General features: G+C 47.7%; 1 protein-coding gene across 1 annotated transcript in view; it reads right to left on the reverse strand.

Annotated features, from left to right (window-relative positions):
- Positions 1-24,882, reverse strand: part of GRID1 (glutamate ionotropic receptor delta type subunit 1) — a 688,202-nt gene that overhangs the window by 20,137 nt on the left and 643,183 nt on the right. The window contains exon 13 of the mRNA XM_058299400.2: positions 23,996-24,191. Within this exon, the coding sequence (XP_058155383.1) occupies positions 23,996-24,191 (196 nt within the window). The remainder of the gene's footprint in view (positions 1-23,995; positions 24,192-24,882) is intronic.

The following is a 24,882-nucleotide window of genomic DNA, read 5'->3' on the forward strand; positions in this document are numbered from 1 at the left end:
GGCTCTGTGCCGAGCTTGGGACAGTGAGAGACCCACCTCCCAGTTCTGAGTGACCCCAAAGAGCCCGGCAGGGCTAGGTCTGGGGGGCTGGGGCCCCAACAGGTTTTCCCACAGGAGCTATTGAAGGCATTGGCAGATCACCTAAGAAAGTAAAGGTCTGAAAGCTAAGATAGCCTAGAAATATAACGTGACTGCTTCTGCCATGTTGCTCTTTTGATTGCTAGCAGCCAGCGCTTGGGAGGTTGCAGTGACCTGGGTGTGGCTCTTCATAGCACGGGCATCGGAGAAGGACACAACCCTTGGAAAGCAATGCAGCAACACATCACTGGAAACTGCTAAACTGCTCATGTCTTTCACCCCCAACAAATCTTGACTTTAGCCTAAGAAGTATATAGAAGGTATGGGAAATTTTTATAGTTTAAACCCAGAGTCCAAATGGAACCAGTTTAAATAGTTAATATTACAGAAATAGTTTAATAAATTATGGTACACCAATGTGAAGTGGCTTTATGCAATAGGAAGTGCTTAGAAAGGCTACTCAGAAAAGCAGAAAATATATGTCATGGAAGAAGCAGAAACCAATAGGGCAGGGCCAGGATTGTTGCTGCTCTCTGGGAAATGTTCGCCAAAGGATGGGCAGGCTCGTTACCTAGGAGGCTGGGTTAACCAATTTGATTAAAATGGTTTCTTTAAACTTCATGCACCCCCAAATGGTCACACACCAATAACCTGGAAGACAGACCAGCCACGGCAGAACTCCCAGCAGGCATCTCAGCCCAAGAGAATCCAAGCCCCTTCCGCGTTAGATCCCCAATGTGGAGCCTCCTTCCTCGCACTCGTGCGGCCACGATCCGCCAGTATTGCTGGACGAGGGCTGAGCGCTGTAAAAGGCCATGGGCGAACTGGGATATTGGACAGTTTGCTCTGCTTTGCTCCACACTGGTAATAAAAAGAGATTGCTTTGCCTTTCATTGCACCCGCGATCTCACCCTGCCCAGAACTCGCTTGGAGTGCGAGCTTTCAGAGCCATTGGCCAAATTATGTTCTTCCATTCCATCCTAACTGCTTTTGGAATGGAGCAAGCAGCCACACCGTTTCCACCCAAGAACGTGGTGTGACGAACGTGGAGCGCGGACGCTGCTGGGGGAGTGGTGAGAGCAGCAGAGGGGCTGCGGCACGGTGTGCATGGTGGCGCAGCACGCTGGCCAGTTGAGGTCCTCCAGAAACCTGCTTCCCTGTTTTTCCCTGGACTAGTTCTGTAGGGAAGGACACAAATTCCCTTTTCCAGATGAAGAGACTGAGCCTGGAAAAGTAACGCGACTTGCCCGAACAAGCCCAGGCATTGAGAGGTCGAGCCAGGCCAATCGGAAGTCCCTGTGGCTCCAGAGAAGCCTGTGCTCTCGCCTCTGCCCTACTTGGGCCCGGGGAGGGGGTGCTGGGGAAGTGCTCCTGGTGGCCTTGGCCTTGACCCATTGCTCAGGGGCCGCAGCCAGGGACAGAACGCACGAGGATGGCAACACCTGTGCTTCCCACCTCCCGAAGCAGAGGTGGCCCACGGAACCACCGAAGCACTGGCAGCAGGAGCACGGGACCTGCGGGCCTCTGGATGTGCTTGTGAGTACCCGTGCTCCGTGGAAATGGGCCACATCCTCAAGCACACTCACCTTCCACGCTTCGGGCCTCCCCTTGCCTCCTCCCTTCGGCCCCGCAGAGCAGAGCGTGGCCGTGTCCAGCACCCCGCGTCTCAGCTCCTGGGGTCATGTTAACAAAATGCTAACACTCGGCTGCCAGCAGCCACACCAGGCTGCAGTCGTGCCTGTACCCCACGCTGTGCCAGTCACAAGCTGAAACGGTGAGGACCCAGGCTGTCTATGGAGACAAGGACACCTTTACTGTCTGCTGGTGGGAATGTGGGTTGGCATGACATTTCGGGGATTGAATCCTTAGCAGCATTCCATGAGGTATGGGCCATTTGACATCCAGAGGAACCGAGGCCCAGAAACGTCAGGCAACCCGCCTAAGACTCGTACAGCCAGAAAGCAGTGGGGCTGGCATTTGAAGAGCTGAATCCACAGTTAGACCATGGAACGCAGGTTGGGTCGCAGCCCAAAACTGCCTCTTGTGTTTCACAGGCATTTTCCTGTGCCAGTCAATGCTCTTTTAAAACACTATAGTAGAGGTACTACAGTATTCCATCATCTAATATTATCATTTCCCTGGATTATTCTCAACTGTTGAGCATTTAGTTTGTTCCCAATTTCTTGCTATTTTAAGCAGTGCTGCCCTGAAAATCTTCGCATGAACATCTTTTTAGAAGCAGAATAATTCCTTAGGATAAATCCCCAGAGGTGGAATTGCTGCAAATGTATATATCTTAGCAGCATTTGTTTCTCCCCAACAAGTTGTCAGAACACTGCAGAATTTGGGAAGAAAACACACCCTTGCTGAAGCTGTGATTTTGAACTTCTTGCCTCCAAAATCTTGAGAAAACAAAATCTTGTTACTAATACGCCAAGCCAACCTATTGCATGATATTTGTCATAGCAGCTGCGATGAACTGAGACAGGCATACGAAGAAAATCACAGAGCTAAGAGACCTATGTTACTGAAAAGAAACTTTCAAGGGAAGATACAACAAACATCTTCTTCCTGCAAAGCACTCTACTTAGTGCTTTTCCTATTAGAAAGTTCAGGATAAATATCCACAGTACAAATCTAGTCCATTTACCACCCAAGGAAACTGAAGCGCAAAGTGGACTGAGTCCAACACTACAGAATCAACTATTGGTAGAGCTTGAATTGCTCCCCAGGTTTGCCTGAAGGCAAACAACCGTCCTCTCTGCCGTGAAGTTCAAAATCCAACGTGCTGAAGAATCACACAGAGCTCCGAGCAGCTGGCTCTGTTCTCAAACTATGTTTCCTCTTAAACTATGTTTCCTCTTCTGCCAAAATTGGGCTAACCATTTAGCTCCTGTCCTTCTGCCTCCAGCACCTGACACTAGGGAGGTGTGGTAGCTGAATTCCCTTTCGGGGCCTCTGGTGCTCTGGGGAAAAACAGTCTTATTTAGTGAACCAGGTATTCTCTTAAGGGGAGAGGATTCTTACAGCCTTGAGGAAGGAGACAGTTTGGTACAAGGGAAAAATCCTCATTTGGACTCCTTTCTCGAAGTCTGAGATCGTACACCATCATCAAAACCAGGGTCCATAAAGGAACTTCTCGGCAGTCAAAACCCTTGATTTTCAAGGGTTTGTCAAAATTGTAAATTGTCCAAAGACCACGCTGAACAACAATCTAATCTGAGGAATTCCACGGGAGAAACTGAGATTGATGCTGAAAGAAAGAGTGCATTTGTGTGCCTAGATACAAGAGAGAATGCAAAGGGAAAAGAACACAATAAACAATGCCATCCCAGAGGAGTGAAACAACATAAGAATACATGATCTCAGGGGGCCCAGAGACAGACGTCCACGTGGGCAAACACCCCTTAAAGAAGCAGGGAGAGAGCTGTGTAGACACTCCCTGCCTGCCCGTGCACAGACGTACACACACATGCACACCCTCGGGAAGGCTGTGAGCTCCCTGACCACACATGCGCTGCTCACTGTTATACTCCCTGCACCTAGGATAGGGCCTGGCATACAGCTGGTGCTTAATAAATATGCATGGGATAATCGAATCGAGAGGGATGATTACTAGAATCTAGATAGCCTGGTGCCTCCAATCGAAGGCTCCTGGGACGGGCATGTTCTGTTTGTCCCTCCCAAGCTGCTCCGCTCTTCTCCATCCTGCTGTCTTCTCCCGAGGCTGATCTCGAAGGGCATCAGCCAAGGGCACCCTTGGCTTCTGGCTAAGAGTCACTTTCCAAAGTCCAAGAATAAGTCAATTGCTAATAAAAACTCTAATAACACAAAAGCATCTCCAAATGCGCCATGTGCAAAAGCAGAGGTTCTCAAATGTGAGTGTGCAGCAGAATCAGCTGGGGGGTTGTTAACACGGATACTGACCCCCCAACCCAGCTCTTGATGTAATAGGTCAAGGGTGGGGCCCAGGACTTCACATTTCTGGCAGGTTCCCAGATGCCGCTGGCGCTGCTGGTCCAAGGACCACACTCTGAGAACCGCTGTGTTAAAGGATCCTCTGCAAGGGACTGTGCTAATCCCTTCACCTCTTCTCGAATGTTCACAGTCATTCAGGGAAAGCTCAGTCCTATTATTGCTGTTTTTCAGGTGAGGGCAAGTCTGTGCAGGAGTTAGGAAGCTTGTCCAAGACGTCCAGGCTGGTACAAGATGGACGCAAGGACCAGGCCCAGTTCTTGCCGCCTCCAATCCCCTCCTCTACTCACTAAGCTGTCTTACCTTACCTGAGGAAAGCAACCTTGTCTGCACGTTGAGTTCACTGAGACAAAGTCTGAGAGAGACCCAGAGGACTGAGCCCTGAGGCCAGGGAGTTTTGCCCTCTGAAGAGAACGCTTCCAGATGCTTCTCCTGCCAGCAGGAGTTGTTGGAAGCTAGCAACTCAGACGGTGCTGGAAGGAGCGGGGAGTGTTGACCAGTGTGTCATTTACCAGCGGGGGGTTTGTGTCGACACGCTCATCCCACCCCACCTTTTGTGGCTCAGCGCTCCTTTAACAGCCTTTCTGAAAACGTCAGCCTGAGAGCGCTCACGCAATCACCTTGACGCACTTAAAGAGCACTACAAGAGGGCTTGGCTGGGAAGATCCAAATGGACTCGGGTCCCTCACAGCCGACAAGCTCTGGGCCGGCCCTGCCAGGATTTCCAGCTTTATAAAGCCGGAGGCTCTTCAAGTTCACCATCACGGGGCCTGCCCCGCCAGCCATCAACCTCCTGGACAGGCCCAGCGCCTTCAGCGTCGCTAGATGCACTACCCGGTTTTCACTCCCACTCCTGACCGCGTTCTGACAGCCGGGACAAATGGAAGTCCTCTGCCATCTAAGGGCTCGTCAAAGAGTGAAGAGGCCCAAATTCCCTGCCAAAGCAGTTTTGCTTCCCGTATCAGATCCCATCAGGCATGCTTTTCAGAGCCCCCATTACGCCCACTGGTTTGAATGAATCTACCTTTCCCCTGTCTTTCTCTCTCTGTCTCTCTCTCTCACACACACACACACACCACAACCCCTTTATGTTGGAAAGTAAAACGAACCATCAACATCAATCCTTTACTATAGCCACTTATTCCAATGAACCCACTACTTCTACCCACACAGCTTTTTTATCGTTGATGATGATGATGAAGATTACGATGGTGCTGAAGTAGAAGCAGAGGGAAGAGGAGGAGGAGGAGAAGGAGTAAAAGAAGGAAAAGAAAAAGACAGGAGAGAAAGAAGACAACAAGAGTATAAGGAGAACAGAAAGAGTCAGCTGGCATTTGGGCAAGTGATTTAACCTTTTGGAGTTCCACATTCTCTATTTACAAAATCAAAATATCATAACATGTCCCTCAGTGGTGAGAATAAAGAGCATGAGCACAATCCCACATATAATAGCATCTTTATAAATGTTATTTTCCTTCCTTCCTTTATCCCTTTTTGTTCCTGGACAAATAATTTTTTTATCGCCCAAAATGAAAAAAAAACATAAGCTAAAACAAAAATTGCCAACAATCTGGCTGACCCAATAAATCAAAACCATTTTCATCAGCAATGGCTTCTTGACTTTAATGTTAACCAAATAACAAAACAATTCAGTTCAAAATGCAAAAACTTAAGTCATAAAACTGAAAGCCATAATACTCAGTGGAACAAATAGAATGGAATCAGCCCACATTTATAGCCAGCATTAAGGCAACATGTTGTCAGACCTGGGAACAAAGCAAATTATAGGGCAGAGGAAATATGAAAAATAAAATCAGATTTAAGGGGTAAGAACATCCTCCCCCTCCCTTTAATGAGGAGTTTGAAAATAATCAAGGTTAGCGTGATGGCACAGAGATTGGTTTGATTCCAGAGCTTACCCTACCAAATTATAAAAATGGCAAAAGAAAGTAATTGAAGAATCATAATGAGATTTGCTTGGCAATGCTCAAAGCCCAATGCAAAGCAATTTAATAAGGGAGGCACAGTGGGGGCTTTCCTTGACCTTTGGACTGTATTAGCCCAAACCCATCATCATCAAACAGAATTAAGCAGCAAGGGCTTAGGAAGGGGCCACCTTATTCAATTGTATGGCAATGGCTCCTGCAAGACCAGCGGTGGAGGACCCCTGCCCTGCCCTCCCCTCCCTGCACCAGAGTCCCGGCACCCCTGCTCACGCACATTTAAGAAGGGTGCACGCTACTGCCTTCCCACCCACTTCCATTTTTTACTTATCAAACACTTGCTTTGTTTGAATGTCCATGGCTTTGTCCCTGTTCCTGGCTTGGCCCTAGGCTCTAGGGACCAAGGAATGGCCAAGAGACTTATAACCCTCGTGAGGCGCCTAGCCTACAGGGGAGGGGCCGGAGCGGGGAGCCGAGGACCAGGTGGCATCATAGGCGGGCTGTGCTCTGGGATGGGCGGGGCGGTAAGGGAGCCCCTGGCCCTGCGGGAGCCCCAGGGAAGGCTCAGGAGGAGTGGAGCTTTGGTTAAGGTTCGCAGGATACCCACGAGCCAGGCTGGCAACCAGCGACAGGAAAGAGAACTCCAAGCAGAGCGGGCAGAGGCTGCAAAGTCACGGGGAGGGAGGCATCATGGAGCGCGAAGGGAAACCCTCAGAGACCTGGGGGTGGCTTCCCTTGGATCACACATCTCCATGTCTGCAAGGTGGAAAGCAGCTTGGCGGTCAGCACGCTCCTGGCTGACTGCTCTTTCCTCATTAACCCAGTAGGCCGTGCTGAAGGAGAAGTGAGGCCGCGCGTGGGAGCCCCTTCACACGGAGCCTGGCTCATCCTGAGCTACCTGATGGCGGGCGTTACGGTTAAACGAACCTCCTGATTGTCCAAACACGGATACGAGGTCCCGACAGATAGATGAACCTTGGCAAAGTTAGGAAGGAAAGAGGAACCCGTGTTTTTGAAATAACGTCATGTCTAGAATGAGTCTCTGTCCTCACTTTGGCCTTAACGCAATTCTATCTCCAGTTTAAAGGCAAAGAATCGCATCTGCTTTCCACAGCGACTGAACACAGCACTAGTAAAAAGGTGGCGAAGCCGACGAGTCCAAAAATGGACAAAAACCAAGTATGTTAAATAGTAAATCAGTGCAGAAATATACGTTTTGGAAAAGGGGTTGATGCACATCACTTCTGATTATTAAACAAAGGGTGGGCAGGATCATATTGAATTTCCCCAAACACAACAAAATGCATGGCTCACTGATGGTAATGCCTAATGTGTTCCCAAATTAAAACACTTGGAAAAAAGTGATTTCTGCTCCACTCCAGTACCCAGAACAATAAAGATAAATAAAGCAGAAAGAGAAGCACACAGACACACAAGCACACACACACATATGTACACATATATAAATGCCTACTTACAAAGATAATTTAGATAGAAGAAACAAATTATGAAAAAGGATATGAGAACAGTAGAAAAATACCAATTTATAAAAAGATATCTCCTGCTTAAGATACGTTCACAAGAGATGATGAGAAACAACAAAAAACAACAACAAAAACCCTAAAACCTCAGTATCCTTTAAATTTAAAAGGTAAGAGTACAATTCACTCAAAGCCCTACTTTTGGCTATACTCAGTAATATTTTTATCAAGAGTTTAAAAATGTTTACATCCTTTTTGATACCACAATTCTACTTTGGGGAATGTGATACAAAGAATTAAATGTGGTAACTGAAAATCAGTTGGCATGAAGAGGCTCATTACATTGTTATTTATGTCCATGAAAAATTCTGAATTACCTAAATGAAAATCGAGAAGGGAACAGTTCAATAATTATGTTATATCTACCTGATGACATAGTGACTAGGCAATAAAATGATTTTTAGAAAAGGTTTACACTGATTTTAGAAAAGTGCAGGACAAAATATATTTTCTACAGCATTGCAATTATATGAAAATTTTGTAGGGACTCAGAAAGGAATAGAAATTTACAAAGGAATTATTTTTTAATATTCCAAACTTTTCTTAATTGTAACTTATTATGGATATAATTTAAGTATATAACCTAAAGATTTCCTTTCAAAAGTGCTCTTTTTTAAAAATGTTGAGATGGACTGGGGGATAGTGAGCACTGGAGCAGCTGGAGTTGGGTTGGCCCACAGCTAAAGCATCAGAAGCTGGGCTCAGGAACACTTAGATGGCTAAGACCACAAGAAGTGGCTCTGAGGGCAGTAGTTATCGACCAGAGAAAATTCCACTCCCTCATTCTCCCAAGTGGGAACTAGACATTCAGTGGAAATAAAAGTGGGTTTTGCCCACATGGAGTTGGACTGTCTTTTTAATTTATTGTTTTAATATTACATTCAATAAATATGAGGTCCCCATATACCTCCCACCCCCCTCACCCCACTCCTCCCCCCATAACAATCTCCTCCATCATCATGAGACATTCATTGCATTTGGTGAATACATCTCTGAGCACCACTGCACCTCATGGTCAATGGTCCACATCATAGCCCTCACTCTCCCACATTCCACCCAGTGGGCCACGGGAGGACCTACAATGTCCGGTAACTATCCCCGCAGCACCACCCAGGACAACTCCAAGTCCCGAAAACGCCCCCACGTCTCATCTCTTCCTCCCATTCCCTGCCCCCAGCAGCCACCATGGCCACTTTCTCCACACCAATGCCACAATTTCTTCCATTACTAATCACAGTAGTTCATGAATAGAATATCTGGACTATCTTTTTTAGCTCTCTGATTTCCATTATCCTTCTGCGTCATATGTTTCCTTCTTATCAGTTTTTCTCATACCACACTCTCATACTTTTATCCCACCCTCCTTCCTTCTTTGTTTCCCTCCCACCATTCTTTCCTTGTTTTTTTCCTGTCTTTCTTTCATGAATCCCCAAAGTCTGAATACTGCCTCTCCTGAAAATCCCAAATGAGAAGAAAAGGCATGTAGGTTGTGCAATATGCGAGCATGACAGCCTATCTTAGGGAGCCTCCCCAGCCTCACTGGGGAGAATAAATTCCTCCACTGAAGCCTTTTCCATTTTAAATAAGAGTCAATTTAAGGCCTCCAGAATGAGCTTAAGACTTTATATTTTGATTTTAATGTTAATAAAAACAGCATATCAAAGTTCATAGGATGCAGCTAAAGCAACAGGTAGAGGGAAATTTATAGCTCTAAATGCTTATATTATGAAAGAAAAAAGTATAAAATCAATTATCTCAGTTTCACTATAAAGAAGCAAGGAAAGTAAAAGGAAATTAAACCCATAGTAAATACAAGTAAGAAAGCATGTATAAAAAATCTGAAATCAATAAAATAAAAAAACAAAAAACTGGTAAAGTCAAAAGTTGATTCTTTGAAAAGGAAATCCATGTTTATGCATTGGATTTGTAATTGATATTATAAAGATATCAGTTTTTACTCCATATAATCTATTGATTCAATGTAATACCTATCAAAATCCAAGCAGACTCTTTTGAAGAAACTGATAAGTTCTCTAACATGAAACGAAAATAAAAATAATCTAGAATAGCCCAAAGAAACCTGTAAAAGAAGCTGAAGAACTATCTGACTTAAGGAATAAAATAAAAATAAAGCCACAGTGATCAACAGAAGAAAATAGAGATTATGTCAACAAATATATGGACAATTAGTTTTCATTCAAGGCATCTAAGCTCTTTGTTGAGGAAATCAAAGTCTTGTTAACAAATGGTGCTAGGTCAATTGGATATCTGCATTGACTACTACCTCATCTCATATGCAAAAATAATTTGAGGTGAAACAAACCTAAATATGAAAATTTCTAGAAGAAAACACAGAAGAATATCTGTACAGCTCTAGGGTAGGCAAAAGCTTTCTTAGGACACACACAAAAAAATTAACAATCAAAAAAAAGGAAAAAATGTGATCAATCAGACTCTACAAAACTCAAAAGTATCTATTCCTTAGAAGAAACCTTTAAGAAAATGAATTGGCAAATGAAAGACTGCTGGTGGGTATATTTTCACTACTTATATTTGATCAAAGACTTATAACTAGAATTCATAAAGAACTCATAATAAATCAATAGTGAAAAGATGAGCAGTCCAATAAAAATAAGAAAACACTTAAGCATGCACTTCACAAAAGATGATACATGGATAGCCAATAAGCACATGACAAAGTGCTCAACATTATTAGTCACGAAAGGCATGCAATTTAAAATGATAATATGATATCTATGCATACATACTAAATTGGCTATAGTCTAAAGACTGACAAATGTTGGCCAGGATGTCAAACAACTGGAATATACATGTTCTTGTAGTGAGAATGTAAAGTAGCATAACCACTTTAGAAGTGGCTGATGGTATTTTCTAGTATTAAACACACATCTAACCTATGACCTAGGAATCCTGCTTTTATCTATTTAGCAAAGATCTATGGGAACATAGCTCCACAAAAGACTTGAAGAAGACTATTAATATTGTCTTATTCATAAGAGCTGTAAATTGGCAACAAGTAAACTGTACATCAACTGGAGAACGGGTATACAATTGAGGTTTATTCATACAGGGGATCCTATTCAGAGAATGGGAACAAAATGCTGATTCCTCATCAGGGAGACATATCATAGGCATTTTATTGGGTAGAGGTATCCACACATAAATGCATGTTTACTCTATGATTCTATTTCTATGCCTTTTATAAAAACAGATAAAAGTTATCTCTGATGACCGAAATCAGTAAGTGGGTGCCTACAAGGAAGGGGTAAATGGACTGGAAAGTGACACGAGAAAACTTCGAAGTGGTAAACAAGGTCTATGCCTAGTTTTGGATGGTGATTACAAAGTTGCATAGAATTGTCTAGACTTACGAAATGAACACTTAATATAAGTGTATTTTATTGGATGACCTCCTAAAAATAGTAACCATAATTGTCTTTATGTCTGCTAAATATATTCTCTACAGGAGGTGCTAAAACTCTGTACAAGATGCTTCATAGTTTTTGCAGTGGCATCTCACAACTAGTCTGGGGAGGTTTTCTTGGTTTAGAGAGAAGAATGCCCTCACCATAATCCATAGATTAAATTAGGTTGAAATTGGGACTTAAACTCCTATCTTCTAATTTCTAAGCCCAAGTTATCCAAACAATGAATGAACAAACGAGTGAATGAAGAGAAAAGGCCACCCAACTTGCAAAATGGATACAGTGCCTTTTGAGCAAGTACAAAAGGTGTAGAGATGAACAATAGCCAATGTGAGTGGCCAAGGATAATTATCCAGGCTGACATAGGGGCAGAAAAAGGGCAAAATACATATCTTGAAACATGCCTGCAAGGTCCATTGCCAAACGAAGAACAGTGCTGTTGTGCTCCACTGCCCTCCAGCCCCTTTGCTGGCTGTCATATCTGCATCAAGGATCCCTTCCATCAACTTGGCTAAACGTTCCCCGATCTTTGCATGCAGCACCCCCAAAGTACAAGCAGAGTCACCCCATAGAAGCTCCCTCACCTCAGAAAGTACCTGCTGCGGGTCACACTTCCAGGAGGCCAGCCTTCCTCCTCTGCCTTCTTCCAAACCAAGGGAGCTGTGGGGTATCAAAGGCCCTGAAGCTCCCCTGGCAGCTGTGGTCTTCTGAGGACCACATTTTCTGCCACAGGCTGTGGTCCCTGACTCAGCAGGGCCAGAAGGAAGGGGATGAGGACAAAGGCAGGTGCTAAGAGGTCATGCCCGAAAGACAACCTGGTGCCAGGACCAGCATTAGCTCCTCAGTGGAAATAAGTGGAGATTTGTGAGACCGTTTTCCTCCCGCATTTGCATGCACACTCGACGACCTCAGAGGTATTTACTGAGTGGAAAAAGCCCACCCTCTGGTACGATTGCTGGCTGCAGAAAGCTACTTCCCTCTGAAAAATGCCCCTTCCAGCCACAGGGACTGAAGCAAGTTACTTGGCTACTTCGACGAGCTCAATGATCTGTGAAGATTGACGTTTAAACTTTTAACCAAGTATTTTGCTTGACAGTGTTATTAAACATTGTCTCTGACTTATGCAGTTTCCTTCAGTTGGCAGTCCAGGTTAGCCCTGGCACTGCACAGACACTGGGTCATACTGGATGTCATCGATGGAGAAGATCGAGCTCAACTGAGCAACAACAAAACATCCCGCCGGCAACAGCAAAGTCTGACTTCGTGTGACAAAGTTATTACCGTATAAATGAGAATCCCTTGCCAGCTCAATTCTGTATCACCACATTTCTCTAATTGATATTTTTAAAGTCTGGAAATCAAAAGATCAACTCACAGGCGCAAAGAGCCTTCCCCAAGACACAGGGAAGGGGGCCTAAGGCTTTCACAATCGGATCCCAGCATACTTCTTGCTCCTCTGGTGGCAAAGAGGAGGGGAAATAAATCCACATGGAAAGAGCATTCCAGGAGGTGGGGAATACAGAGGCAGAGAGATGGCGATGTATGCCCACGGGAAGAGGCACACTGGGAGGCAGGCTCCGACGACCGAGTCACTGCAGACTTGCAAGGTCTGCGTGAACGTGCGTGAGTCCCCTCGTCCCTCTGAGGCCCAGGTCCCGTTGCCGCTGAGGGAGGTAAAAGCAGCCGGTCCTCCCGTTCAGGACGAAAGGAATGCTGGAGGTAAATCCTCTGGCACAGCGCCTGCACACAGAGGGAGTCCAAACAGTTTCAAGCCAGGCCTGGGGCAAAGTGGGTGCCGCTCAGCGAAGGACAAGGCTCCAGACCACACGGACTCAGACTGGGAAAGGACGGGAAGGGCTGGTCTGAAGGCAGCGCCCGTGTGGCCTCTGGGCTGTCAGAGGGTGCCGAGCCCGTGGCTCTGGACCAAGGGTCCACCAATTGTTCTGTTAAGAGCCGGACGGTAAATATTTGAGGATTTGCAGGCCAGACGTTCTCGGCCAACTGCTCAGCTCAGCTGAAGTGGCAGGACAGCAGTCACAGACAACAGGAGAACGAATGGGCTGCGTTCCAATAAACTCCATTTACAGAACCAAGTGGGCGGCCCACGGGCTCAGGTTTGCCAACCCCAGATCGGGTCTGTCCTCTGCCCGATGGGTGCACATGGTGACAGCGGCGGAGGCAACTTCCTCCTCTGTCTGGGGCCATCGCCGACGACCAGGAGCAGCTCCTCCCCCAGAGAAGGCTATCAAGAGGCGGCTCGAAGGGGGCCACGGGCTCTTTTCTTGGTGCCTCCATCGGGACGTCCACGGAGGGCAACACTGATGTCCAGTTAATCTGTCTCTACCGAGTCAGACAGTGAAACGGAAGACTCCTTCAGGTCTAAGCCGGTCTTCATTGAGACTTACCAGGGTAGCAGGCAGGTTTGTTGGAAAAAGTGTATATTGTAGGCCCTTAATGAATGAAATTCCCCTCCCTTCCCAATGCCTTCTCTGGCCTTTCACCAGGGCCCAGCAGGGGCTGGCCTTGTCCTCGTCTCGGTGTCCGCCGCTGAAGCTGTGGGTCACAGCCGTGGGGCGACCGTGGCACCCTCCCCGACCTTCCCTTTAGTTCTGGTCCCGTGCAAAGCAATTGCAAAGCAATTTCTCCCAAGACTGGCTCAAGTCATTAAAAGCCACAGCGCTCCAAAGGAAAAAGCTGCAGGAGCTCTCTGCAAGTTCCCACGCGACAGCAGGCGCCTACTTATTTATTTATTTGTCACCCCACTACCGAGTCCTCAGTGAAAATGGGGCTGGTGCCACGAAAGAGCAGGTGGAAATTAGACATGGGACTGTCCTTGCGTTGCTGAGAGGTCTGGGTGGACAGCGCATCTTTGCCAGGCTGCCTGCTCTGCGTGGAAGGGACTCCATCTGGCATTTGGAGAGGCTCGGGCCAGTTGGTCCCAACTCGCTGGACTCTTCCTGAGGGTTTCTGGTTTCACGGTCAGGCCGTGGCCCTCTCCAGCCTGGTGGGCCTCGTGCCTGGGAATGTCCCCAGGCTGCTGAAGCACAGCCTGGACGAGGCCACAAAGCAGCTTCAGGGGCCGGTGAGAGGGAGAGCTTCAGATGGACAAGCATGCAGGCCCAGGAGTCACCCCGGCACGACTGCCCCCGGGCTCTGCCTCCAGCCCAAATCACAGGGCGCTGCAGCTTTGGACGCTGCTGTGAGCTCACCGCCATCACACTTGTCACGAAACCCTTAACGTTTGCCTCCTGCTGGCCATCAGGCTTCTTCTCCAAGGCCCAAGTGCAATAGGGAGCTTCGTGGCCCCCAAGGGCCGCTGGGGGTTACAAAGTGGAGGTGCTATGAAAGCTGCACACCCTATGTGCTTGGTTTTTCTTTTCTTTTCTTTTTTTTGAGGTACCAGGGCCAGAGAACCTGGGACTTCATATGTAGGAAGCTGGCACCCAACCACCAAGGCACATCAACTACCCTGAGTTGGTTTTTTTGTTTGCTTGCTTGTTGTTTGCATTTTTGTTTTTTTTAGGAGGCACCAGGAACCAAACCCAGGATGTCCCATGTGGGAAGCAGGTGCTCAACTGCCTGAGCCACCTCCCCTTCGTCCTATATTTCTTTTTTTTTTTAATTATTTATTTATTTTTTTTTAAATTTACATTAAAAAAAATATGAGGTCCCATTCAACCCCACCGCCCCCGCCCCCCACTCCCCCCACAGCAACACTCTCTCCCATCATCGTGACACATCCATTGCACCTGGTAAAGTTCATCTCTGAGCATCACTGCACCCCATAGTCAATGGTCCACATCATAGCCCAGCCTCTCTCACGTTCCATCCAGTGGGCCCTGGGGGGATCTACAGTGTCCCGTAATTGTCCGGGAAGCACTATCCAGGACAACTCCACGGCCCGAAAATGCCTCCACATCTCATCTCTTCCTCCCGTTCCCCACACCCAGCAGCCCCCATGGCTACCGTTCCCACACCCATTCCACATTTTCTCTGTGGACATTGGATTGGTTGTGTCCATTGCACACCTATGTCAAGTGAGGGCTTAGATTCCACATGGGTACTGGATGCACTCCTCCCGCTTCTAGTTGTAGACACTCTAGGCTCCATGTTGTGGTGGTTGACCTTCTTCAACTCCATGTTAGCTGAGTGGAGTAAGTCCAATAAATCAAAGTGTAGGAGCTGAAGTCTGTTGAGGCTCTGGGCCTGGGTGTCATATTATCAGTCCAGAGATTCAAATCCCCTACATATATCTCAAACCCAGCACCAACTACAATTCCAATAAAGTAGCATGCAAGTCTTGTGAAAAGAGATCCCCTCTTAGTCCAATTCCATCACGCAGACTCAAAAGAACCAATACCTGGGGTTGTATCTACCTTATCTGTCTCTTAGACTCTGTTCAGTTGTACATAGGGCTATTCCTTGTGACAACCTCCAGACTCTTTTTTAGAGACTCACAGCCTTATAATCTCATTTCTCCTTTCCATTTCCCCCTTACATTAGGTCAAACCGCTTCCCGAAGTCATGTTATTATATGTAGACAGGTATATTCTGCTGTTCCGCATTGAATCTTTAATTCAAGGTCATTTTCTAGTTGCTTCTTCAGCTGGTATGTGGTAGTGATCCCTCGGTGCCAGGGAGGCTCATCCCCGGGTGTCGTGTCCCACGCTGGGGGGAATGCATCACATCTACACGCTGAGTTTGGCTGTGAGAGTGGCCACATTTGAGTAACATGAAGGCTGTCAGGAGGAAACCCCCAGGCACAATGCTATTCTAGGCCTTGTTCTTATTGCAGGTGTATAGGCTCAAAAGTGTAGCCATTAGTATCAAGAGCCCACTGTTGGGCCCTCCTTCCTTCCTGGTTCTTGCCGTTGCACCTGGAGGATTGCCACTGCTCTCCCAGGGCCCACAACAGTGACCCCCCAGCCAGGAGCCCAGTACCCCCCCAGCTGTTGTTTTTAATTGTTTCCACTATGAGTATATATAGACATTACCATATACCCTGGGCATATGCCCTGTATAACTCCCTGTCAACCACATATATCTTGTCAATAACATCCCATATCAGTATTCCTCCGCTGCCATTGTTGAACTACTCTGTGATCCAAAACTTCCCGTAAAGTGAATCCCAACATAATGTCAGCTTCAGAAGAGTCTTAGATCACCGAAATTCATATATACAATATACAGTATTTCCCCAGATCCACCATAAAACCTTTTCCCTTCCACAGCAATAATCTTTTAACTTATTCATATCATATTTCCTGAAACTGATGTACAGATTCCGAAACTATAGTTTTCAAACAAGGTAACATTTGTGCTTACTATGTGGTCCATACTTTAGGTTGTACAGTTTTCTAAATTTTTTAGTTATCCTATGTTTTGTCTTATGGATTTCATTATTAGTCTGTCATCCCCTATATGTTTTTGGTGTAATATTAGCTGTTTTATATTCATCCTCGTGTACTCTCACATAACTCCTCTTTTGCCCCCTTATTTACCTTTGTTCCATCCATTGCACATCCATTTTCCCCTCCCCTTAGGGCCCACAACGCCTGCCAATCTAATGCCCTGGGAGCCATCCTTTCTCACGAGAGATACAGCTCTCTCTATTCGACGGCATTAGTCTTCCCCAGGATATGGGTCCACCCCACCCAATGGTAGAACCCACCTTGGCAAAATGAGCCTTCAGCCATTCCCTCCGGAGTCCGTGCCGCATCAGACCATACCCCCTGAGCGTCCTAACCAGGTAACCCTCCTACTTATACTTTGATACGTTTTACTCAACATTTAGTTCTCAACAAACTTCTGGCACTCTCCCATGTTTGTATGTTGCCCCTCCCTCCCACCTATTTCTTGGACCATATTACCCCTCTTCCCATCCCCAGCCCCCCTCAAACCCAGAAAACCCCACCCAAAGGTAACCCCTTGCCCCCATTTTGTCCCTTCTTTGTGCTCATACTTACCCCCAGCTCATCACAGATTCCACCCCTACAGACATTAACTCACAGTCTTCCTCCACCCCCCGATTTCCAGTAAGCCACTTTTCCAGACTCTAGCTCTCTGAGGCAGTTAACTTATTTCATATCATTGAGGTCATATAGTATTTGTCCTTCAATGCCTGGGTTGCTTCACTCAACATAAGATTCTCAAGGTTCATCCATGTTATCACGTGCGATTGTAGTGTATTGGTTCTTACAGCTGAGTAGTATTCCATTGTGTGTATATACCACATTTTATTGATCCACTCATCTGTTGATGGAGTTTTGGATTGATTCCAACTTTTGGCGATGGTGAACAATGCTGCTATGAACATTGGTGTACATATATTGGTTTGTGTCCTTGTTTTCAGATCTGATGGGTATATACCCAGCAGTGGTATTGCTGGGTCATATGGCAAATCTATGGATAATTTTTTGAGAAACCGCCAAACTGTCCTCCAGAATGGTTGGATCCTTCTGCATTCCCACCAGCAATGGATGAGTGTTCCCCTTTCTTCACATCCTCTCCAGCATTTGTATTCTACTGTTTTTTTCATGGCTGCCAATCTTATGGGAGTAAGATGGTATCTCATTGTAGTTTTGATTTGCATTTCCCTGATAGCTAGAGATTTGGAGCATTTTTTCATGTGCTTTTTAGCCATTTGTATTTCTTCTTTGGAGAAGTGTCTGTTTAAATCTTTTTCCCATTTTTTAAATGGGTTGTTTATCTTTTTGTTTTCGAGATATATGAGTTCTTTATATATACAAGTTATAAGTCTCTTATCAGATATATGGTTGCCAAATATTTTCTCCCACTGTGTGGGTTCCCTTTTTACTTTCTTGACAAACTCCTTTGAGGTGCAGAAGGCTTTAATTTTGAGGTAGTCCCATTTATCTATTTGTTCTTTTGCTGCTCGTGCTTTTGGTGTGATATTCATGAAGCCATTTCCTATTACAAGGTCCTGTAGATGTTTCCCTACACTGCTTTCTAAGGTCTTTATGGTCTTGGCTCTTATATTTAGGTCTTTGATCCATCTTGAGTTGATCTTTGTATAAGGTGTGAGATGGTAATCCTCTTTCATTCTTCTACATATGGATATCCAGTTCTCCAGGCACCATTTGTTGAATAGGCCATTCTCTCCCAGTTGAGAGGGTTTGGTGGCTTTATCAAATATTATATGGCTATATACATGAGGTTCTATATCTGAACTTTCAATTCGATTCCATTGGTCTGTGTGTCTCTCCTTATGCCAGTACCATGCTGTTTTCACTACTGTAGCTTTGTAGTATGTTTTGAAGTCAGGAAGTGTGATTCCTCCTATTTCGTTTTTCTTTTTCAATATGTCTTTGGCTATTCGGGGCCTCTTTTTATTCCAAATAAATTTCATAGTTAGTTTTTCTAGTTCCTTAAAGAAGGCTGTGTTGATTTTTATTGGGATTGCATTGAATGTGTAGATCAGTTTTGGTAGGATAGACATCTTAATAATATTCAGTCTTCCTATCCATGAACAGGGAATATTCTTCCATTTATTTAGGTCTTCTTTGATTTCCTTGAACAATCTTGTATAGTTCTCGATGTATAAGTTTTTTACCTCTTTAGTTAAATTTATTCCTAAGTATTTGATTTTTTTATTTACTATTGTGAATGGTATTTGTTTCTTGATTTCCTCCTGATCTTGCTCATTATTGGTGTATAGAAATGGTACTGATTTTTGCTCATTGATCTTATAACCTGCGACTTTGCTAAACTCATTTATGAGTTCTAGGAGCTTTGTTGTAGATCTCTCAGGGTTTTCTATATATAGGATCATGTCATCTGCAAATAATGAAATTTTGACTTCTTCCCTTCCAATTTGAATGCCTTTTATATCTGGTTCTTGTCTCAGTGCTCGAGCCAGTACTTCCAAGACAATGTTAAATAGGAGTGGAGACAATGGGCATCCTTGTCTTGTTCCTGAGTTTAGAGGGAAGGATTTCAGGATTTCGCCATTGTAAACAATCTTGGCTTTAGGTTTTTCATATATACTCTTTATCATGTTCAAAAAGTTTCCTTGTATTCCGATCTTTTGGAGTGTTTTTATCAGGAAGGGGTGCTGTATTTTGTCAAATGCCTTTTCTGCATCTATAGATATAATCATGTGGTTTTTTTTCTCTCAATCTGTTTATATGGTGTATTACATTGATTGATTTATATTTCTTAAAAACCATTAGGTTCTGCATCATGAAGCTATAGACATTCACGAAGGACCCTTTATTTTCTCCCCTAACCATGTGACATGGACTTTGCATAAGAAAGACCCCCACATTACAGGGGCGCAGGATTTCTAACACTGCACCACCGGACCAGCAGAAGGTAGGTTGACGAGCAGGCGTTCCCTAACGGACCATCTCCAGACGAGCGCCCCCCCAGGGGACTTTAATGGGGGTGCTTCCTTCCTGAGGCACATCAAGAGCAAGGCAGGGCTGCACTTGCCAGGAGGGAGCAATCTGGCAAGTGGGGGAACCAAGCTCCGCCTGACTTTGGACGTACTTATCACTAACTCGTACCCAGAGCGGGGTTAGTCACAACCGTGGTCCAGGACACACTGTCCCTCTGAGTAGGCATGGGCTTCTTTCTAAATTAACCCATTTATTCCTTATTATAAAGAGGCACTAAACGTGAAAGGCCCATGGACCTACACCTGCTGCCGACCCTGACTATATCCTGCAACATGCTGCTCTCCCTCTCGTGGCTCTGCCCTCTGGCCTCTGGCAAGCACCACCTGCATCTTGAGTTTTATCATTACTTCTGATGCCTGCACGTGTGTGCCTTATAGCTTTTTTTTAAAAGTTGTGATGCTACCTGCCATTTTCCACTGGTTGAACCACATGAACTTGCCTTAGTGTTTTTGTTCTCAGTATTACCCTAAGATTCATCGATACGACAGCATGAAGCTGCAGTCCATCCGTTCTGTTCCATATGATATTTTTCTCCATTAATGGTTATTTGGATCGTTTCCAGGGGGCTGGCTGTATAGACGATGTTACCAACCGTGGCCTGCCATCTCCTGGGGTGCATGTGGAAGTTTATTTTGGGTGCGTCCTCAAGGATGGTATTGCTGGGTCACAGAGTATAAGAATCTGCAATTTTATAAGCCAACAGAAAGCTCCTCTGCAAAGTGTTTGCTCCTGATGTAGGATGACCGAATACCTGAAAGTAACTTGTTTCTCTCCCTGTTGCTAGAATACAAAGGAATGAGTTATATGCAAATTAAAAGGTAATGAGATGCAACCCTCTCATGGTGCCAAATTCTGCTTCTGGTGGTCAAGAACATCCCGTTGAAGCAATGAAGTATGAAAACCAGCTTCAGCTGGTTGGCTGGAGCCTGCGCAGAAGCAGCCCCTGGCTGTCCTCACTTCAACTTGCTTAATTAACATAGTAAAATACCCAGCCGGGGGTGGAATTATCCACGCCTTTTTAAATCATGCAATGTATGTGCAAGTGTGATTTCCTGAACATACTAATCATACAATTATATAACCAGCTATGTGTGTTCATCCATATGCAGAAAGGCTAATGCATAATCAAAGCAAATGCTAAGGAGTAACTTGGGTATTTAAGCAAGAGTAAGACCACAACACGGGGGTCAGGTCTGAGTCGCTTCACACTGACCTTGGCGCCTTTCTTCAGACGTAATAAATGTAAGTTCTGCCTAACTCCTGTTAAAGTATTGTTGCCTCTGGTTATGCCCAAAGGCTCAGCTTTGCGGCCTAACACCCTGACTCCACCAGCAGTTCCCACCTCCTGATCATGCCCTTGCTACCTCCTCTCGTTTTGCCCCAGTCTAATGGTGCAAAATGGCATATCTTCATGGTTTTGATTTGCATTTCCCAAACCCTAAAGAGTCTAAACAGCTCTTTCTGTATGTACTGATCATCTCGTCTGTGAAAGGCCTGGGCAAGTCTTTTGCCCATTTTTCTATTAAACTGCTTGAGCTTTTCTTGTGCATCTGTAAAATTCTTGATATTTATCCTATACTGGTTATCTGTGTTGTAAATATCTCCTCCCAGTGTATGACTTGCCTTTTTATTTTCTTTAAAATGTCTTGTAATGAATAGAAATTTAATAAAGTCAAATGTAGCTCTCTTGCTTTTTCTAAGAAGAGATTTTTGTAGCATCGTTGCAATGAATCTTCATAAGAAGCCTGAGGATGGGAGTATTGGTTTTCTCTGACAGATAAAGAAAGCAGAGAAGAGGAGCTCCCAGGCCATTTGGCCCACACATTACATTCTTAAAGGCCTTAAATCACTCTTATTCATTACGTGCAAATGTGGTCAACTACAGCCAGGCAGGTTCACGCCCGCCTGGAGGACGGCCCTGCAGCTCGGGGAGAGAGGGGCGACTCGGCAGTGCCCTGAGAGTTAAGAGGTCTGTCCGGCAGCGCTTGGATTACATTCTGTTCTTTTTGTGGACATACGGCTTTGTTTAAGGTAAACATTCAAAATATAACATAATGTGTATTTTCAAACATTTTAAGCAGGTTCCAAGACCCTAAAACAGAAAGTTGCTCAGCCTCTCTCAATTCCGAGAGGTGCCAGAGAGAGCGAGCGGCTTCTTCAACTTTGCACACTCAGCAAGTCGTGCGACTGGGATTCACACCCTAAGGTGCCGGGCTCCGGAGCCCAGACACTTTCTGATGTGTGACGGGGCGCAACGAGAAGGAGCAGCCCCAGGCTCACCGCGGCACCACCTTCCAGGGGGTCCCCAGAGAGGCGCAGCCGGCGCTCCACGCCCATGGGGGACCTCCACGGGGCTCTCGCGGGGGGCACGGGCCACGGGGCTGGGGACCCTGCCTGTCGTGGAGAGAGGGGCTAGGGCCCCCGGGGGTCCTGGGGCTTGCCCAGGCTGCCCTTTTCATCCCACCACCCTCTGCGGTCAGGTCAGGACGGCACCGAGTGGCCAGGGTGGGAGCAGAGGGGTGAGAATACGGGCAAGTGTGTGTGTGTGTGATTACACGTGACGTGTGCGTGACTGTGTGCACACGTGTGGGGGTGTCTGTACCAGTGTGAGTGTGAGCCTGTGCATGTGAGTGTGCGTGAGTGTGTGAGAAGGTTCACGTGTGAGCAAGAGTGAAAGGAGAGAAGGTTCCACAGAGGTGGAGCCGGTGGGCAGGCAGGTGGAGGTGGCGCTGCCGGGGGTCCTGGCAAGGCCTTCTCGCAGCAGTGGCTAATGGTCTCAGGGACAGCAGCCCCTGCCTGTGGGGTCACTGGACAGAAAGCCGCTGTCCTTACAGTACCTGATGTACCCCCCATGACAGTTTGAGATGATTTTTGTGAGTCCCCAAAAGAGAAGGATTATGTTTGCAAACTAATCGACTCTGCGTGTGATACACTTTGACTGCACTGGAGTCAGGCCTCGATTAAATTACCTGTTACGTCTAGGGCTTAGACTCAACCATGTCAGCAGAGCCTGGCTCAGGCCGAGTCCCCGGCCCCTGGGCGGGCTGATAGAAAGGGACACTTACTCGAGAAGACACATGGGAAGAGACATAGCCCTGTCGCTCTTGATTCTAGGGCCCTGGGAGAGATGAACTATTTTGAAAGTTTGCAGCTGACTTTGGGAAGCGACCAGGCCACCTGAGACTGATCTAGAAGGCTTGGAAAGAAATGAGCCCTCTGCCAGGAGAGAGAGGAAGCCCTGGGGGACAAGCCCTGTGCCAGCCACAGAGGGGAAGCGCTGAGGGGACGGCTGAACCCTGCAGAGATCAGCGGCTATCTTGCTTCACCACGTGGCAGCTGACTTGGGTGAGGAAGCAGCCTTGAGTTGGCCCCTTTAGGGCCTTGTAACTAAGCTTTTACTCAAATGAACACCTTGATAAAAGCCGATTGCTGGGACTCATCGGCACACCTTTGGTAGACGCACACACCCCACTTCCCTCCTCCCCCACCTCCAGGCGCTCTCTAGCCCAGGAAGGTAACTGCCCAGCTGCTCCGCCTGGGACTCGAGGGGCCAAGTGCTCAGGACCTAAGGATGTGCGACCCGGGGTTCCCAAGCCTCGCCTGTGAAATGGGACCGCGGAGCCTAATTCCATCACACTGGCAAGATAGCCGGGCTAGACGAGCGGGCCGGGCTAGACGAGCGGGCCCGGCAAGCGGCTGGAAGACGGGAGGCCTTCTCTGCCGTCCCTCTCCCTGTCCCGGCCTCTCTCCCCCGCCCTCCCGCGTTGCCCCTGGCACAGCCTTTGCCCCATCTCCCAAGCACGCCTCCTCCCCACAGCCCCCCAGGCGTGCCCAGGCCGCTGCGCCGACCCTTCCCTGCCTCCTCCACCTGCGTGGTGCCCCTGACCTCCTGACCATCGCGGCCCCCAGGCCGGCCTCGGTGGCCCCCTCCTGCTCCTGCCTTCCCAGGTTCCCCATCAGGCGGGTAGGCGGGAGGCGGCCCCCCAGTGTAGACGGGTCCCTTACCCACGTTTGTGGGAGTGAACCCCTCGTATGTGGGGCCTCCTGAAGGCGCTTTCAGTGACGGTGTGGCCAGCGGAAGAAAGTGGGTCTTAATCTGGATTCTGACGCGAGGGCACAGGGAGAAGCTGGAAAGCAGCGGGACACGGGAAGAGAAGGCCGAGGACGTGGCCCTGTGGCCAGGAAGCCGGGGAGCCCGGGGAGGGCCGGCGGCCAGCACAGGAAGGCTCCGGCCGCTGGGGAGGAAGCCAGCCCCGTCGATATCTTGATTCTGGACCTTGAGCCTCTAAGTCCCTGTTGTTAAACCCAAACCCACTTTTCATACTGGGGACAACAGCTGGGAAAAGCACAGACCCTGGGCTGTGCGGGCCCTTCTCTGCAGCATCCCGTGAGCCCAGGGGCTGCTCGTCGCCGTCCCGGCTTCCTCTGCCCGCCCCTCGCTGACCAGCACCACTCTGGAAACTGGAAGGGGCAGCGTTTACCGAAGAAGCACCTGCCTCTCTGTGCGGCCAGCGCCCCCGGGGGATGCCATCTGACCCGGCTGATCGGGGCGGGCCCCACAGCCCTCGGGAGCCGCCGCCCGCCGCGCCTACCTTCCGGATGCCCTCCGACGGGCTGGAGACGCAGTTGTCGGCGCCCCCGTTCTTGCTGATGGTCCTCCAGAGCTCGGCAAACGTGCTGTCCTGCTCCAGCGGGTGGGTGCCCTTGGCCCGAAAGTACTCGTACACAGCAGAATCCCTGACGGTGCCGTAGGACAGCTCCACTTGTTTGGACAGGTCCTGGAATGTTCTGGAAGGCAGAAAGGCAGCCAGGCATCGGTACACACTGTGCACTGACCATGGCAGAGATTTCAGCTTGCTACGTGGGGAGCCTCGCTGCGACCCCCGACCCACCGTCCCCCTAACCCCGGCAGCCTGGGCCTGGGCCCCCTGGTGCCAAGCACGCCTTGCCAGCGCCTCACACTGCCCCGGTTATGCTTCATCCTTGCGGACTGATGCTGTAAGGGCACCAAGGACTGAAGACCAGGCCCTGAGCTGAGCTGGAGGGAGAAGGGGGTGCAAAGACCTGGCTCCCGACTTCAGGGAGCTTAGGGTCCAGCATGAGAAACACACAAGGGACAACACGGGCACGAGGTAAAGGAGCCAGGCCGTGGGGACCGTCTCCGAAGCAGACGCCCGCAGAAGCCGGGTAGGGAGCAGGAAGCGGCTCGCGTGAATTGTGCTGTCACGTCCCCTCCAATGCATGTCCCTGTTTGGAGTCCCAGCGGTCGCTGCCTTTCGAGCCCGCCCCTCCCCTCCAATTTTGTAAGAAACTAAAGAAACCCCCCAGTGAGTGTGGAAATGTTGGCTGGCATTTTCAAACAGGGAGCTGAGGGGCCCAGGGTGAAGCTCCAGGAGGCTCTGTGCAGGGGCTTAGGGCTTGTGATCTCTGCTGCGCGTGGAGACGTGGACGCGCTGGCCAGGAGCCCGACGAAGAGGGA

The sequence above is a fragment of the Dasypus novemcinctus genome, chromosome 6 (genome assembly GCF_030445035.2).
Source record: "Dasypus novemcinctus isolate mDasNov1 chromosome 6, mDasNov1.1.hap2, whole genome shotgun sequence".
NCBI classification, from domain to species: domain Eukaryota; kingdom Metazoa; phylum Chordata; class Mammalia; order Cingulata; family Dasypodidae; genus Dasypus; species Dasypus novemcinctus.